This window comes from Nyctibius grandis, chromosome 8, assembly GCF_013368605.1.
Source record: "Nyctibius grandis isolate bNycGra1 chromosome 8, bNycGra1.pri, whole genome shotgun sequence".
Taxonomy (NCBI): domain Eukaryota; kingdom Metazoa; phylum Chordata; class Aves; order Nyctibiiformes; family Nyctibiidae; genus Nyctibius; species Nyctibius grandis.
This window is the reverse complement of record NC_090665.1, coordinates 6,138,179-6,156,166: the sequence shown is the minus strand read 5'-3', so window position 1 is coordinate 6,156,166 and position 17,988 is coordinate 6,138,179. Positions and strand designations below refer to the sequence as shown.

Sequence of the window (17,988 nt, the reverse complement as noted above, 5' to 3'; positions counted from 1 at the left end):
AATGTCAAAATCAACGAGTTCCCAGCTTCAGGGCTGGTGACGGTCCTGGTCGCAATCTGGCTTAGCCAGGGGAGGAGGGGAAACACATGTCAAAGATTTGAAACCCTATTTACACTAAAATTCAGTATCAACTTCTCATACCCCTTAAAATGCCTTCACCTCTTCCCTTTACCCCTTTCTATATGCTTCTGTCCATTGCCTAATACCCCTTGCCCTAAACAGTAAAGGTTCCCTGTACCACAGCATCCAGGACGCATGCTGGCAGCTTTTACGAGTGCGGTAGTGCATACCCTAGGGCCCTCACTAAAACTCAACAAGTTGCTTATGGTTTAAAATCCGTTTCTGTCTGTATAGAAACGCATTTATTACGCATCTTTCCTTTGTACAATCTGTACCTGTAGTTAAGTACATTAAACTGGTGCTAAACGTACGGAGGTCTGTTGAACAATAACACCAGCTTAAAGGTTGAGTGCTTATGCTTAACAAACCATTCTGAAAGATGGTCATCATTAAAGCTATTTACAATTAAGCTTTTCATAACCGATGGAAAAACTGAGAAGAAAATTACCTGTGCCTTCCACCTTTTCACTCTGAAGTCAGCAGGGGCAAATGAAAATCAACATTTCCTTTGAATCTGAGCACAATTATGAGTTTACAATGCAGATCAAGTCACCTTTCCTATTGTACAGGAACTGGTGTTGAGAGGAGGCTTATGAACTTGATTCTGCACCTTGTTGTACCAGTCTGAATCCACCGCTGGTTCCCTGAACTGAGAATTAGGCTGTTAACTACTGGAGGAGGGTTGCTCCTTAGTACCAACACTTGTGTCCTTTGCAGATGGTTCAACAAGAAACGGCTTTGAAACTCAAATCTGGATCTGAACTTAGCACAAATGCAGCTGAAGCTGGGACCCCACTTGGAGCTTGTGCCACTCTGGAATACATCCACTCTGCCTGATTTTTGAACAACCCTCTCTGACCTCAGCCACTGTGCTTACCAGCTCTCAAAAATCAGGCCACGGTGATTTTTTTTGCACCCCATAAAAACATACAATGCATGTCAATCAGTCACAGGGTTTGGGTTGTTTTTCTTTTGATTAAAAGCCAGATTTTCTCTTCTTGTTGCAGATATAACAGACTGATACACTGGCATTACTTTACATAAACAAACATCCGTTATTGAGAGCTATCAAAAATATTTAAGATGCCTTGAACTTTTACACAGGAAAGAAAGTAATTACAGCGAGTCTGATATTCTATGTACTAACTATTGAAGAGTTTTCTCTCATAATGATGCCTACAATATGCCAAGTGGAGAAAACATTTGCATGATTTTTTTGGCTTTGCGACGTTTGAGCATTCTTAACTTGTCTACATTTTCTCCTAGGACTCTTTCTTTGCTCAAGTTATGTCATCAGAAAGAATCACTAACTTCCAAAAATATCTCATAAGCGTGGATGGCAGGAATGAAACCTCTCAGCGAATGCACAGTAGTAAGGAGTCAAATGTAGCAGCAAACAAATGGAATGATATTCCAGAAGCACTGCGAGAGCTCAAAAACCACCTTGGGAGTGGAACAGCAGAAAATATAATGGCAAGAATAAAAGTGGCAGCGAAAAATAAAGAAAAACAAAGTGATGACGTAGACAGAGCAAGCCGTAAACGGAAGTCAGAAAACATTGAAAAACCAGCTGTGGTAACAGAAGAAACAACGTTAGAGAATCGGTCAATCCCGACACCGCTGTCTCATACTCCTCTGCAAAGCCTAATGGACATAGAAATGGAGCTGGTCTACACTGATGAGGAGGACATTTACTTCGAGTTTGATGATCCCGAGATGTCTACAAGCACACAGTCAGCATGTTGTGAATCTGAAAAAGCAGAGGCTCTGAGCACACCTGATGATTGCCCTTTGCCCCAGGTGGACAAACGGCTTCAGAGGATCCTTAAGGAAGCCAGCACTTGCTACAGGCAGGAGGACTACACAGCAGCAGTGGAGCAGTACTCAAGAGCAATGGAGGTATGGGGTTAAAGTATGATCACCACAGCGAAGTAAATGAAAGGCTGTCATTGTACTGACTGGGTGTAATAAGATGACAGTGAACAAGGAGCAAAAACCTGGGATGTGTATGATTTGATAAAAATCCTGAGATGCAATTGCACATGAAAGCTGAAAATTAAGAGCTACAAATAAGTCATAGAAGGAGGGGGGCACTGGACTGAACCAAAAAAAGCTCAGGTGATTTTGTATTTTTCTCTAAGTCTTCAACTGTATTTATATATGGAGGAAATTTAAGTCCCACAGAGTGAAAAGAAATGCTCCCCTTTTTAATCCCAGCTCTATCAGGGACAAATGATATCTCAATAATCAGGGGAGTTTACCCCAGCTGTCCATGCTCTACTGGGCAAAATGTTTAATCCTTCAGTTAAACAGGTGGTCTGTTTTAGCCTCTTTTATTCCCTACAGCATTTCATCATGCACTCTGTTTCCCTTTTTTCCTCTAAAGCCAGAAAATGGCCACTGGATCTGTGTAGAAATCCTTTTTTTTTCCTGCATGAGAAAGGACAGGACCAGTAGTGAGCAACATCCCCTGGACACAGACAGCTTTCTCTTCAGCATCTAAGAGTCCAAAAGATGCTTTTTTTGTGGAAGGGAAGAGTTCTTGCCTGCCTGAGACACTAAAGAAATAACATGACCTTGGCTATGATCTTTGAAAATAATCTGTAGTTTTCATGACTTTCTGCCTTTAAGTGCTCAAACTTGAGCTGTCTTAAACAGATCTGTTCTTCAATAAGTAGTTATTTCTATGTTTTTAAAACAGCCCTTTCCAGTTATCAGGCTGAGCCCCCCAAAAGGAGGTATCTAAAGACCTTTGACATTTTTGAAAATCTTAACCAGCCTTGAGTTTTATCAGTATAATATGAGAAGAAAAGAGTAAAAGAAGGAGTTCCTAACACTCTGGCAAGGTTGCAATTAATTTCATGGGGCGGGGAGGGGGAGGAAGAGAAAGGAGGTGTAGGAAACCCCAGCAGGTGGGTCACGGGTGCAACCACCAGCCTCCTGTTTCCTGGAAGCCAGAGCTAGCAGCATTTACAGTAAAACTGATTGTTCAAAGTTGTATCATTATTCCCAGATTTCTCTAGTGCTGCTAATCTCAGTTAATTATATTGGAAATCCCTTGTATTACGACCATGTAATTCATAATGTGCCAGTAGAAGTCATGGTTCATAATAATCACATAATGGGCAAGGACTTAGACGTAATCAGATTTTAGTTACCCTGTCGTGTTTCCATAATGCTTCTATAAAACCGACATAATCACAAAAAAGCACCAGTTATTTAAACATTTTTATCAGATTGATGTACAGTATCTTTCTCTCTCTCTCTCTCTCTCTTTTTTAACCAATGTAAGATAACAAAAATTGGATTACAATTGCTGGGAACAGACTATGATAAACTGTTTGCTTGTGTGCAGAATGAAATTTAATAAAGGCATCAGTGTCTCAATTTTTAGTAATGTTAAACCTGTTAAATAGTAGCACTCTGCAGCCAAATGCTGCTTTCAAAGAGATGGCATTAGAGCATTTTGAAAACAGTATCTCCAAGAGCATAGCTGTCTTATAAACCTTGAAAGGTGCCCTATATCCTCACAATTAACCCAGCTGCTAACATTTACTGTGCAGACGAGGGCTTGACTTTTTCCATGATACATGATGCAAAAAAAACCCCACTCTTAGTGGCTGTAAAGATTTTAAAGGCCAGTGTCTGCTTCTCAAATAAAAAAAAAAAAAGACACATTTTCCACTTTACAGGAATATGGTTGGTGATTAGAATAGAGGACTTGCAAGCTGGACTCTCTGGATTCTCCCTTAAGGTTTCGTCTCCACTCTGACCCCAATCACTTCAGCTATGAACTTGACATCCTGAAAAAGGGTCCAACTAGACTTGTTTCAGTGCTGTACTGCCAAACTTAATTCAAAAGCATTTGTAAAACATTAGAGGTTTGCAGTTGACAAACAAATATCCTCTTCCCATTTTTTCTACAATACTGAAGGCATTTTATTTTAAAACAATATATATCATAGCAGTGAGTGAGTAAAATTAGAAAGCATCATCTTTTTTAGGCTTCCCCCCCCGCCCACATTCAGAAATGAGCTTTGATGGGGACAAAAGCACTTGTTACTTGAGAGGAAAGGAGTACTTTTCTGCTCCTAAGAGGAAATGGAAAGGCTAGCTAATAGACATCCTGGTGAAAGAATAAATAGAGATTAAATAATTCCTTCCTGGGATTGTGGACAGAGTGATCAGGAAATCAGAGAATTGTAGGGCTGGGACTTCTCAGCAGTCTCTTAATCCAGCTCTCCTCAGAAGCAAAAACCAGAATATCACTGAAAGACACTTCTGTACCCTGTTTCTAAAAATCTCCAGTAAGAGGGACTTCTCATCTGTATCGGCAAGCTGACAAAAAGTTTTTTCACGTCTTCCATGCTGCAAAATATCCTATAACTTTTTTTTTGTATCTTTATTTGACATGAAGAGCAATTAACCACCTTATTATCTCTGTACTTGCAACCTGTTAGCATACCTCTCTTCAGTATTCTCTAAATAAAATATAATCAATCCTCTTAGTATTTCCTCCCAGGTCATGTTCTCTAAACGTCTGTATCATTTTTGTTGCTTTTCTTTGCATCGTCTCCAATTTGTCTGTTTGTTTGGATATAGACAAATTGGAGACGATGCAATGAAAACCAGAAGACTTTTAAGCTACTTACATTGGAACTGTGGTTGTACTGCCCATTGCTTTTTGAAGAAATAAAAATTCCTCTGCATTTCACTTGGGTGAAGAGACACACAATACGTAACAAGCTCAAAGGTCAGAAAATTTGAAGTTAAGGTTTCTGGTGCAAAATGTTTACAGACATTTTTCAGGTTTAAGGAAATTAAGGCTTTAGTCTGACATTACAACATTTAGAGTTAGAGACTGTGATCCAGAAAACTGTGTGCATAGCATTAAGTTTCAATAGTATCACTAAAGTTAGTGTTACCTTACATATTGCAAATATCATACATTTCTTGGCCCTTCTTTAAGACAAAATGTCTATTCTAGATCCATCTATATATTCGTGTGGTATTATCATTCTTTAGATCATGTTCTTTTTCAGAGATGCAAATAACAGGCAGTTCTGAAATTTAGCACTGCAACTATTGGATTAAAAAAAAAAGAGGAAAATTATTGTCAGAAAGGAAAATTGAAATGTTTGTTTAATTTAAAGACTTTTATGTGTTGGACAGCATGCTGCTGATTACTGCAGATATTGCGAATGCAGTCTTATCAAAAGAAGAACTGGTGGCTTCTCACTATTTCTACACTATTTAGCTACCATTAAATTAATCAGGAGGGACTTCGTGTTAGTCAGTTGCATTATAGTTGGCCTGGGAGAGGAAAAAATAATGCTCCCTTGGAGAACTCTCACCATTAGAGCTTAAGAATTAAGTATTTTCTGTGGCTAGTGAGGAAAATAGCTGAAGAAATTGGGACACTAGTCTTCACTCTTCTACCTCCTAGCTCAATAATACGCTATATTATATATGCTACACTGAGAAACACTGTAAATTTTCCTACATTTTTGGCATCCATCTGCTGGAACGTAGGGAAATAGGACTTGAACATCTGGACTGGGATATGAAGGATATGAGAAATCATTCTTTAGCTTAAAACCTCAGTGGAAACCATATACGTATATCTATAAAATCTCTAGTCAATTATTAACAGCTTAGCTACAAAATAACATTAAACCTTTATGAGGATCGAAAGATCTTGTCTCAAACTAATCTCCTCATATCAGAGAGCGTAAAAGACTTCAGAAACATCAGCCTGTTTAAAACCTGCACAAATCTAAATTTCAGACCCTGTTGTTCTGAAAATAATCCTCCCCCGTGATTAAAAAATAAATGAGAAAGGTTCATGACTGCTGTGCACAGAAAGAAGTCCACAGTATCTCAGCACACAGCTTTCAGCATAGAATATCTCAGAGACACAAAACGCATCCCACATGTGAGGTGAAGGCCTCAAACAGCGTGTGATTAATTCACCAGAGTGCTGTTGTGGTGCCTTCCACAAGCTGGAATATCTCCATTTTCCACAGATGGCTATTATGGGCACTGTTCCTATGGCAGGGAGATAAACATTAGTGCCATCTTTTTTTTGCACACCTTGAGTTTTTAGATTAACCTTTCCTGTGGCTCATTGCCTTGTGATTCACTGCTTGCAGAGAAGGCTTTGTCAAGACCACGCTCCCTCTTCCAGGCAACAATATCTGCAAAAAGCAAATATTTTGAAAGCAGCTGTGGCACCGGTGCCTTGTGGACATAATTGCATACCAACACATGGCTGAACCAAGCCTTCCATCAATTTTGTAATATGAGAAGCAAAAAACAGGTTTTACCTATATAAAAGTCTACGTGAAAAGAGGTTCATCTTAAGTAGTCTGTCTACTGGTAGAGCACATTAGAAAAGCACAGGCAGCTTGCTTAGAGGCATTGCTGCAAGAGCAGCCCTGGGAGCGCCGCAGGATTAGGATCTTTGGATGTGGTGCCTGTGTGACCATTGGATCAGTGCTAGCTGCTGCAGAAAGACTAGGGCACAGCCACATTTCTGCCTGCCCTTCCTCCCCCAACATGGAGCATGGAGACCAGAATTCCTGGTCATCCACTGGAAAGAAAGGGGTAGAAAGTGGGACTTTATAGAGTTTTCCCTATCTGTTCTCACCAAGAGCTGTGCAAGGACTACACACGGTTTAACACCATGACAGTCCTCAAGGGAGAACATATGAAAGGCTAAATATTTATTTTTAGCACCAACTTTCTGGAGCTAAAAGTCAGATTCATAAATTATCTATCCTTATCAGCATAGGTCCTCTAGAAACTTCCTGGGAGTACACTAGGTCTTGGACAGAGAATATCAAAGATGGCAGTCACCGATCCCACAAAGCCTGAGTCTGAGATTCTGACTTTACTCTCTAGAAATTTTCTTTTAACCTCCAATAATAAAATAGTTTCCTAAATACTGCCTACTCTTTTAACTTGCCTTAAAAAAAAAAAAAAAAGCCATGATAATCAGCAGTTTTTCTCTCCCTATAGTGCCATCACTATATTTTTAGGCTGCAAAGCCAAGAAATTGATTTTTTCTTTTTCCTACTGATACTTATTGTCTTTTACGGCTGCAGAAGATTTTAGACCAGGAACATGGAGCTTACAGATGGCTCAAATCTGGCTTGTGGGATAGAGTGGGAATCTGTTATAATGATCCATTTGGACATGCTCCCATTTTTTGATCACTGAATTTGAATCCATTAATCTTCTAGACATTTCCAGCATGCCCATCACCATGAAATAAAGCTGAGGAACTGCACAGCTATTTGTCTATAAGGATTCGTGCCCCCATTCTTCTTGCTTGAACTGCTGTTACATATCTAGCTTATAAAGTGCTTTTTTCCTCAAAGGAATACTACGTGTTGACCATAAAACAATATATTTCCTCACTCGTGTGTGTACAAGAGCAAAATCCCTATTCCAGAAAGGACAGACCACATTTTCCAATCATTTTGGTGCCAAAGCAGACCAGTCAATTTCTAATTAACTCTAACTGGCTTCCTCACATGCTATTAAATTATTTACCTGGAGGTGATAGGTGCTCAAAAACACCAAGTATTTTCTCCATACTTTGTAAACATTAAACAGTATATTTGATTAAAAATAATAATCACCCACCACTTGTCACAATCAAAAGCCTCATTGACCTCAACACATGCGAACCACACGTTTTACCATCACTGAGAAATGGAGGCAAGATCCACATAGTGGATTCCTCAGTAGGTAACACAAGGAAAAAAAAAAAAAAAAAAAGAGAAAGAATCACTTGGGACAGCCTTGGATGAGGCACTAGCCCATCCTGAAAGACATGGGCTCAGCCTTCTGCTCAGCAGTTAACATCACGCAACGCTCAGGGTATGTCACTGCTGGCTAGATCCATAAAGAGCTCTGAAAGCTGGGCACCTAAAAAGCTTTAGCTGCCCCAACCCCACATGTATCACAGGCATTGTGATACCTGATAAACCCAACCATGTGATGCTACCTCATGTCTCTCAATGTAAAGCGGTGCCTTAGAGCCCCTCAAAGGGGAGTTTAAGTTCAGGGCCCTAACAAATTGGAGGCATTTATCCTCCCAGCTGCCATCTGCTCCTGGAAGGTATCATACAGGAACAGGGAGGGCAGAGCAATTCATGTTTAATTCGTGGCTCTGGGAGCTTCCTGGCTAGAGACAATACAGCACAAAAATGCAATGGACAATTGGCTTAATTTATAGCAAGAAAATTAGGCAAGTTAGGAGAAGGTTCAAACACCAAAATCAGCTAATGCAGGCAAGCGGCAGTCAGAGAAGGTGTGCTGTTAAAGCATTTTCTATCTGAAATGTCTTTAAATCATCCTGCTGCATACCTACATAGACTCTGCAGAGGAGAGGCAGAGATGCAGGCTGAAGTGGGCACTGAATTGGAAAACGTTCATGGACTGATTTGAGAGTAACTTTATCCATGAGGACAGTTTAGAGAAAATGTGTTATTAAAGTACTTTATTTCCATTTAGAGATTCACACAGGCATACACAGACAGTAGGTGGTGACAGCTGCTACCAGAACCATTTGTTATCTTACTCCTGTTCAGCTTTTGACAGTGTAAAATGAATATAAATGCTGAAAAGCTTTACAGAGGTGAACCAAACAATAAAAAGCAGGGAGGAATGAATTCTGGTTACGTTACTTTAGGGAAGAGCTTTATTTCTGTTTATTCCTGAGGCATGGATATGTGCTGTGTCTCTAATGCTGACAATACTGTTGAGAGGATTCTTGGTGGAGTTTACCAAACCCACACCATCCAGAGGAGGGGAGAGAGGGGAGAGATGGCCTTGCAGCTAACTTTAATGTCATATCCAGAAATGGTATGAAAATAAAGCTTCAGCAAATTATTGCTTTTCCCTAATAATCCTGTCCCTCAAAATGGAGTGAACCTTTCACATAGTTTGCCTTAATAAAAGTGCTGGTGACATATCTCTGTGTTTGGACTTAGCAGTGGCAAATCTCTTGGCATCAAAGGGATTAAATTAGTTGGCCTGAAATTATATTGCTTTTTCCAAGCAATCACAACAGCTCTCAAAATCTTGCTCCACTATAGTCACATCACATCAGCTGACAGTTGCCTCCAAAAAAACATTCATTTTGGCCATCTCCTCGTGTGAACACTATCAACAGACTGGTGCTCCTGCTGCAAAGTCCAACAGGCATTTTGAATTACAATCCTATCAAGAGGAGGTGACTGGAGTCAAAACATCAGTTTTGACTTTTGTCTGATTGTTTGGTTTTCATATGGAATATTTACACCATCGTCAGTTTGGTTTGATCTTGGATGGACTCGCAGTGGAGGACTGACAAATTTTGTATTACAAAGGCAATCTATAAAGGAGATTTCAGTATGTTGTACAGAATATAAAGTTCCTCAGAAACTACTGTAGTATATTGATTCCACAATATATGTTTCATTAGAGAGCTTTGGGGTTGGATTTTTTTTGTTTCTGTGTCTACTCCTCTCACCCTGGCAGTACTGATAACAGGAACACTCCATAAAATAGGGATTGGTAATGAGAGGCACAGATTTATAGTGCAGCACACAGATTAAGCTAAAGTCAAACGGATGATATTTTCCTAAAACCTTTGTTCCTGATTTAGTGCTTCCAAAGCAAGTTATTTACAACATGAGAAAGACCCCTAAGTTTGCACTGGGGGGAGGTAAAGCCTTTGTCTGAAGTTGGGCCAATAAACAGGAATGACTTAGGCTCAGGAGTGCTCCAGGGAACATTGTTAGCTTCTGTGGGAGGGAAAGATTCACGTCAAGTTTATTTTTATAAAGCAGCATCCACCTAGAAATGAGCACAAACTAAAATGCTATATCCTCTGAATTTGGTGGGCACTTGAAATCTCATTTTTGCAGAGAGCTCTTGTCTCAAAAAAAAAAAAAAAGGCCAAACCAGTGACAGATATGCAAAACCTGTTAGCCTTTGGGGAGCATCAAATGTAGGTTTGAACTTCTCTAACATTCTGCCCCACCTGGTCACCAAATCCCTTCCATGTACCTCTGGTTCCTGCAAAAAGGCTGGTTGTAGCCAAAGAGGGAATTTAAGCCTAGAAATATTCAGGGCTTAAGATAAATCCCATGGAAATGTGGGGAGAGCAGGCTGAATCCCACCCCACCTGACCCCATGGTGAGAGCCCATTAAGTACATCTGGTAAAGTCAATACTTTACCATCATAGTAAATCATTCCAGGTCCATGCTTTTCTGGCAAACAGAGGTTTTCTGAACAGAAATAGGGATCATTTCTCCTAACATAACATATCTGAGGTATATTTGGCTTTCAGAGGTATATTTGGCTCTCAGCCAGTCCCATGTAACCAATAATATGCCCAAGATAGCAAATGTGTCCTGCACACACATTACTGTTATAGAATCTGGTGCTAACCCTGCACAGAGCAGCTAATATGCCAAAAATATCATACGTACATATTATTTGAATTATCCATTGCAGAGCACATTGCAGGAAGCCTAGTAAATTTACTACTTCTCACTTGACTTCTGCATTCATATTTAGTAGTGAATTATATATTTTCAATATGTTTTCCAGCAAGTTATTTACACAAATCTCATTAACAATAAAGATAGGGGTTTCATATACAATTCCTGCTCTGCTGACTGAAATTGCATACCAAGATGTCAGTATGACTTTGAATAGAAGCTGGAAAGTTATTCTGCATGAAAACATATTATTGAGAGAAAATCATCTCTCTTTTTATTCCCCATACTGACTTTTTTTTTTTCCCCTCTCCACTGAGACAAAACCACTATTAATGGGTCCTTTGTTATGCTGGTTTGCTGTAGGATTTTTGATAGTGCCCAATAGTTGTAAAGACTGGATTACAGTGCAATACACAAAAAGCAGTTTGTTTTCAGCCCTCTGTGAGGCTTGCTATCAGGTTTTGAAAGTTATTTTCAGAAGTAGCCTTCCTTAGGAGACATTTTCTGGGATGCAGTTAGTGTTCAACTTGCCAGGTGCCTGATGTGCAATGCAGTGACGTTACCAGGCTGATTACTTGGATGGCTCTGAAGAGCAGGCATCTGGTTAGGACTGTTGGCTAGTCAGAAGAAAAGGCACTAATTAAATATTTCTTGCCTTTTCAGGTTTGTCCCTCTGATTAGCCACTCTAAAAAAAAAAAAAAATCACTCCAGGGAAAACCACAAAGTTATCTTTAAAATGGAGAGGCTTGATTAAACATTCCTCTGCTAACAAAAAAGAAACAAAGAAAAAGCAAAGCTATCAGCTCCCGCAAGGCTAGCAGGTTATTGCTGTGTTCAAACTAACTCCTAACGCTTTCAGTCTGGCAGAGGAAAGCATGAGGGATCTCATGGAGGTTGCTAAAGAATCTCATTGCCACACACCATTTGACCAAATTTACTTGTTTTCCCAAGCTAAATTTGCTATGGATATGTATGTATATCCACACACGTAGATGGATATCTATTGGGCATCTTCTTTAAGGCAACTGTATTCCTGAATTTAACATAGACCAAACCTATAGCAGTGATTAGTAAACTGTCACCATTGCCAGTTTCTTACACCTGGACCTTTCACCTTGTTTTCAGTGAAAGCAGTTCCAACATGCCAACGTACAAGTCACCAGAGCTCCAATTTTATTCTTCCAAATTACACGCCTGCTAACTAGGAAACTACCTTAATGATCAACATTTCCACTGATCTTTTACCAAAGCCATGGTGAGTTTGGGGGATCTTTTCCTCTCTTTCTTATTAGCTAAAGCCTGGGAGGTCTTTTCTCATAAAATTTCCTTGCTTGCTACTGCCAAAATTAAAGCCTTAATACCACAACAAGATCTATGCTAAATTCACAGTATCATAGACTTGTTCTGTGACCTTTGACAAAGTACTTTATCACAAGCATTTATATGACTGTGGTTTCACCAATAGATTTATAGGGTTCTACACATTGCAAGAGAAACATCCTTTATCAGTGAAAGTGTAACATAATCAGTGACAGTTCACCACTAACACAAAAATCGCAGGTAACGCTTCCATTCCTTACTTTTATTTATATATTTGGTATCTCTTTGAACGGGATAACTCAGCAGTCTTCTAAAGGATGCATGTACACAAAACCCACACAATGGCCTCCAGTTGTAACAAGGGCCCCTATGAAAATATAAATATCCTTTGGCAGGATGTTTTTAATTAAATATTATTTCTGGAAAAATATTCCTGTCTACTGACAGGGGTACTCTCAGGTAGACTAAATCTGAAAGTAAAAAACACTGTTAGATTTGCTAGCTATGGTAAAGGACATAAAATGGTACGTTGCATGTTTTTAACCTCAGATTTGCTATAAATTTTCAAATGTTTAAGTCGTTTGCTTCAATTTCATAGCCTCTATAACCTTTAAAATATTGGCAAGATTTCTGCGACCAAAAGCACACCAAAGACTTAGGTAAGATGTACCCCCCAAATTTCCCAGTTTGGAATTAAAATAAAATTCTGTAGCGTAGCTCTGGGAAAAGAAACCCTCAACAGTACAAAATGTAACTGCCTTTCCAAGTCCACATCTATATTTGAATGTCCTTTTGACAAGACCTTAAGGTATTCAGAGGAGTGAGATGGAGCTGCTTTTACCTTTTACTTAAAGCACTCCAAAACCACCAAGAGCCCTTTTGATCTTCAAAGGCAATGCTATTGGACTGCAGACCACAGCAAGGTAAAGAAAACTCGGTTCTACTAGGTGAAAAATGAAAATTGCAAACAAATCTCCTCCCTGATCATTGTCTGTGCATGGCACAGCCTTTCTTCTCCCCTCGTTCTCAGTCCAGCAGCATTTCCCAAAGTTACAACAATCTGTAGCTACGGAGCCTCCTTTGGATCCCTAGGAAATATTCCTTTATCTCTTCCCCTTTGAAACTCAGATGTGAGTCTTTCTACAACTCTTCTCCACATCCCTACCTGCGCTGCAAAGTCCCAGCTCATTGTCTCCTTCCTGCCTAACTCCTCCCCTGGGAATTTCCCCAAATTAGCTTTCTCAAGTGCTTTCTGGCACTGTCTTTGCCTCACCCCTCAAAAACACTCAGTCAGACTCAGTATTCGGTGGCAGACAGGACAACGCAAGGAAACAGTCCTTCTCCTGCTGCATAGCCAAGTCCTTTTATGAGAAAGGCCAGCAAAATACAGTAAAGGGTGATGAAAAACACACACAGAAGGTACCATCTCCATCAGATCTTGGAAAACAATGATGTGCTTTTTGGGCTGCGCTGAGACGGTTCATCCAATAGAAACCTTTTCCAGTGTTGTCTATATTGCTACCAAAAAGGTCCCTTATACCAGTGAGTACATTTAATTGTGCATCTCGCTAATACCAGACACTAGGGCCATTTTGTATATTCGTAACTTTTCTGCTTAGTACAGAAGGAGCCATTTCTGTAAAATTAAGTTGAATCTTACTTTTGGTGCACGTTGCTGTTGTTTGTACGGCACTAGTGCAGAGGGGTTGATCTTAAACACATTGATCCACTGCAGAAATGCTACACAAAAATCAGGAGAGAGTAAAGAGTATATAACCTAGATGGTCGCAAATGTAGGCACATCCCTTTACAATATTACTCCGATTTTGTGATATTAAATATTGAGTTATCTGTTTCTTTGAACTCTTACACTGAGACGTCTTGGAGAACACCTGGCAGAACCCAATCTTCACTGTATTTAAACATATTTTCTGAATCCTTATCTGTTCAGATATGGCTTACAGAGACTCGTGTCTTGGTTTTTGTCAAAGATAACTGAGGGGTTATGCAGGTCCAAACATAACTCTTCATGCTGGCAGTAAGACTCAAGGAAACTCTGAATTGCAGCACTTTATACTGAAGGCATCCCTAAATGATTCTTTTCGTCTCGCAATCATTCAAGAACTTGAAAGTCCAGGGAGTAGCCTCAAATCTCTCATTCCCATAAATTTAGCAGAGGTCACAGCATGGCCAATTCAGCTGAAAAGTGTTATTACAGAAAAACTTGATGATACTTTTATGTTCACTGATGTGAACATAATTCTCTGGGTCTTTTAGCTACATATAGCATGTCTTATCCATAGAGACACTTCAGCAGATATATACAGTACCATGAGCAAAGTTAAAAGTGATGAATCCTCTGATTTATAACTTCTACTGATAACAAGACGATAGAAAGTCTTAAATGTATGGATGTTACTATATACACTCTGTAACTTTGCTCAGCAGAGAAGGGATGTGAAAGAAAAATACTCATCACACCCAAACTAGGGTGACAGTTCCTTGAACGACCCTTGTTGCCTGGAAAGAATTGAGCTGATCTTTAACCAGTGCACAAAAATCTTAAAAATAGGGTTAGCTTTGTAGGTGTTAAGTGTGGATGTGAGTCTATAATCTTCCTTGCCTTTGAGGATCACACGTGGGAAGAAAGATACATATACAGAAGAGCTGCTTGGTTTTTTTTTGGTTTTTTTTTTTTGTTTTTGTTTTTTTTTGTTGTTTTTTTTTTTTACAGATTTAATCTTCTGAAGAGATCTCAAATTGCTGAGGTGACATTGCACCTCCTGAAGATCAGCCACTGGATTTTAACTACATAGACAGGAGAAACTAATTATTATAACTAAACTCATTAGTGATGAGGAGCTAGACAAACAGGCCAGATCCTCCTCCTTCCATTTTAAAGCTTTGGTGACTGGCAAAGCTGGACTCAAGTGAGAGCCCCTTGATTATATCCCATTTAAAGCAAAGGCTGTGTTCATCCACATTAGGCTGGAATTGCATATCAGTGCTAGAAGGGTCCTCGGCACTGGTCTCAGTGTGATCTAAGAGTTTAAGCACAGAGCCTAGATAAATATTAATTTGTTAATCTTCATTAGAAATCTACTTTTAAAGCTGCATTCAATTGCATTTTCATTAGTAACACTATATGGTAATTGTCCTTAAAGACAAGGCTCAGATTTAATCTGTTTGTTTACAGTTGTAACTAATCGCTTACAGTTGAATTTTCTTAAGATCTAAAAGCTGATTTTTACTACTCTCTGGCATTACAAAATCAAGTTTCCTGTAGATTAATTAAATAAAGATTTGAGGACCGAAGGTGGTCCTGCCCAGTATCATAGCTCTGCCAGTGCTGAAGACTCTCCAAACTTTAAGGAGTTGTGGGTTGTCTAATTCTAGTGATGCACATTATGAAATAAAATATTATTTAATGAGAAAGACACTGGCTGTGATGAACAGCAGGTGATTTATCTATCGGGAAGAGTATTTGTTTAAACAGAAAATATGATGTTTCTCTCTGCTATATTCCATACGGCTCAAGAAGATGGGAAAGATGGTTGATCTCATTCTTATTACTTTCTATAGCAGTTTTCTGGAAGGACAGGTCCTCCCGTTAAATGAGGGGGAGAGTTTCTGGTTTCCGTGCCTTGTATCACTCTCCGCTGTCCTACCTGTGGGACAAAGGTAGCAGAGCCTAAGCCAGAGCTCACCACTGGCTTACTGAAATAAGTAAATAGCTGCCTGAGACTACTCCTTCGCCCTCGATCTCAAGACAGCCACGCATTTTGGGAGCCTGACATTGAGCCTTTATTTTTTAAAATAGTTTCCTTCCTAACAGTGCTTTTTAGTTTTTAGCTTATTATCTGATCTCTTGTCTATCCCTTCCAGGAAAATGACACTGCATTTTATATTACATTCACATGTATTTGTACTGATTTTTGTAGTGCTAACTCTAGTTAAAGTCAGGGTATATTTTACTTAGAAGTCAGGTTTTTTCCATTTATCAGTTACAAAAAGCATTTCTACCTAAGAAAAAGTGTATTATAACATTAGTAAATAACATTTTTATTTCTTGTACAGGTTTGCAGTAAAGGTGCTGCTGTAGACAGTTGCTTTAAGTTATATCCAGAAGATATTTCCAGTATCGCCAGTTTTATTGAGACAAAGCTTGTAATCTGCTACTTAAAACTGCAGCAGCCTGATGAGGCTCTGAATCATTCACACAGGTAAAAATAAATATCGGTTATATACACTGCTAAGACTGAAATCAAAAATTAAGCAAAGACTACAAAAAATCCTGTACAGGAAAACTCAGTCTAATAATGAGATAAGAGGAATCAATAAAACAAGACTTACACATGGCACCAATGTTTAGGTTGGACTAATTCTCAAAATGTGAGACTAAGCCACAATAGCCACATATACATTTAGTGCTTTGATAATGCAACAGGTAAGGATATGCAGGTGAGTCACGTACATAGTTCAGGGCACTCTTAAGACTGAAGCTAGACAAATATAGACATGCTCAGTCTTACATGACAGTAATGATATTATGAGCTCTTGATCTTTTTCAAGCCAGATTAGGTCAGGGATGGCTTTAAATTATTTTCATTACATAATTCCTCAGGGGCTCACTCGTGATCCACATCAAAGACCAGCACTACCAGCAATGCATAAAGAAGCCCGAAACTAAACTTGCACATGGTGGAGATGACATTCCCATTAGTTTCACATGAGTTAGGATTTTGCTGGGTTTGTGCTGCCTTTAATTAGCATTCAGGCATAACAATAGTTTTCTGTTAAGTGCATGCATGTCCTGCCAGCAACACTTCATTACTGAGGTTTCTGTTCATTTTTCACCTTGTATGAGATGTATTAGAACGGACACTGCAATTAGTGCAGGGTGAGGATTTTTTTTTTCATATAATAATCTCAAATGTAACTATAAAAGAGTAGTTACAACAAAAGAGGAGGCACATGCTTGTGGCTAATGCACAGGAGACAGTGGTGAAGAATAATGCGTTGGCATAAAAATGTGATGCCATCATGGCAGCAGCTTCATTTAGCTATATGCAAACTCATGAGAAGACTGAGAATCCTGACAAGGACTTCATCTCCCATCCCCACTCCTTTCCCAAGCATGTTTTGTCGATAAAGCTATGCCTACCTGGAGCCCATCCACATTGTGGGGGTGCATCCTTCAGACTAGCTCCAAGTACCATCTGGGTCAGGAGCCTGAATGCCATGAGTGGCTAGAGCACAGTAGATGCTCTCCCAGGGCACATCTAGCAGGCACACAAACTGTATTCCTTTCAGGTGCCAATGCATAGGACGTGGGGAAGACTGAGAGATTCCCATTAAAAATAAAAAACAACCACAAAAAAAAAATGCACTCCTCATGCAAACTAAAAGTCAACCACATTTTTTTCATGGCTTCTCAGAGACCATGTTAGAAAAGAAAAAAAAAAAAAGACAAAGTTTGACTGGACTCCCAACTTTAGTAACAATTGTAATGATCACTCTCTTATTCTAACTGTGATTGCCCAGAACACTAAAATAAGGAAGCTATTTGGACAGTATAAATATAACTAGAATAAGAAATATTTTTCTTTACCTCCTTTAAATTATCTTGACTTCATAATAGTAAGATGTATTGACCCCAGTGCTACAAAAACTAAAGCCTATTCAGACATGCTTTGGTTTCAATTGTCTTAAAACAGAAACCATGACCTACAGAAACCCATGACCTACAGAGAAAATAAATGCAGTTAGACTGAGATCACTGGAAAACTGAAGTAGGGGGAAAAAAAATCTTCACTGTTTCTTATATATAAATTATAACAGTTTGTTCTTAACTCCTTTAGTTACACAGCACAAAGAAAAGTGGCAGCTAGTAATGCTGATTTTCAATATAATTCATTTCATGACTTGCAGAACGGGAATAAATCTACTGCCCATGTTTGTCCCATTGTAAAACGTGGGAACTGATACAATAGTATACTAGTAAAAAATATTCTGAGGCATAATTAACATAAAGACAAAACTTGAAA

The 17,988-nt window shown here is 39.1% G+C and overlaps 1 protein-coding gene across 1 annotated transcript in view; it reads left to right on the top strand.

Moving 5' to 3' along the window:
* Positions 1-255: 255 nt before the first annotated feature.
* Positions 256-17,988, top strand: part of SPATA16 (spermatogenesis associated 16) — an 83,212-nt gene continuing 65,479 nt past the window's right edge. Inside the window, exons 1-3 of the mRNA XM_068406489.1 lie at positions 256-279; positions 1,387-2,019; positions 16,019-16,164. Of these exons, the coding sequence (XP_068262590.1) occupies positions 256-279; positions 1,387-2,019; positions 16,019-16,164 (803 nt within the window). The remainder of the gene's footprint in view (positions 280-1,386; positions 2,020-16,018; positions 16,165-17,988) is intronic.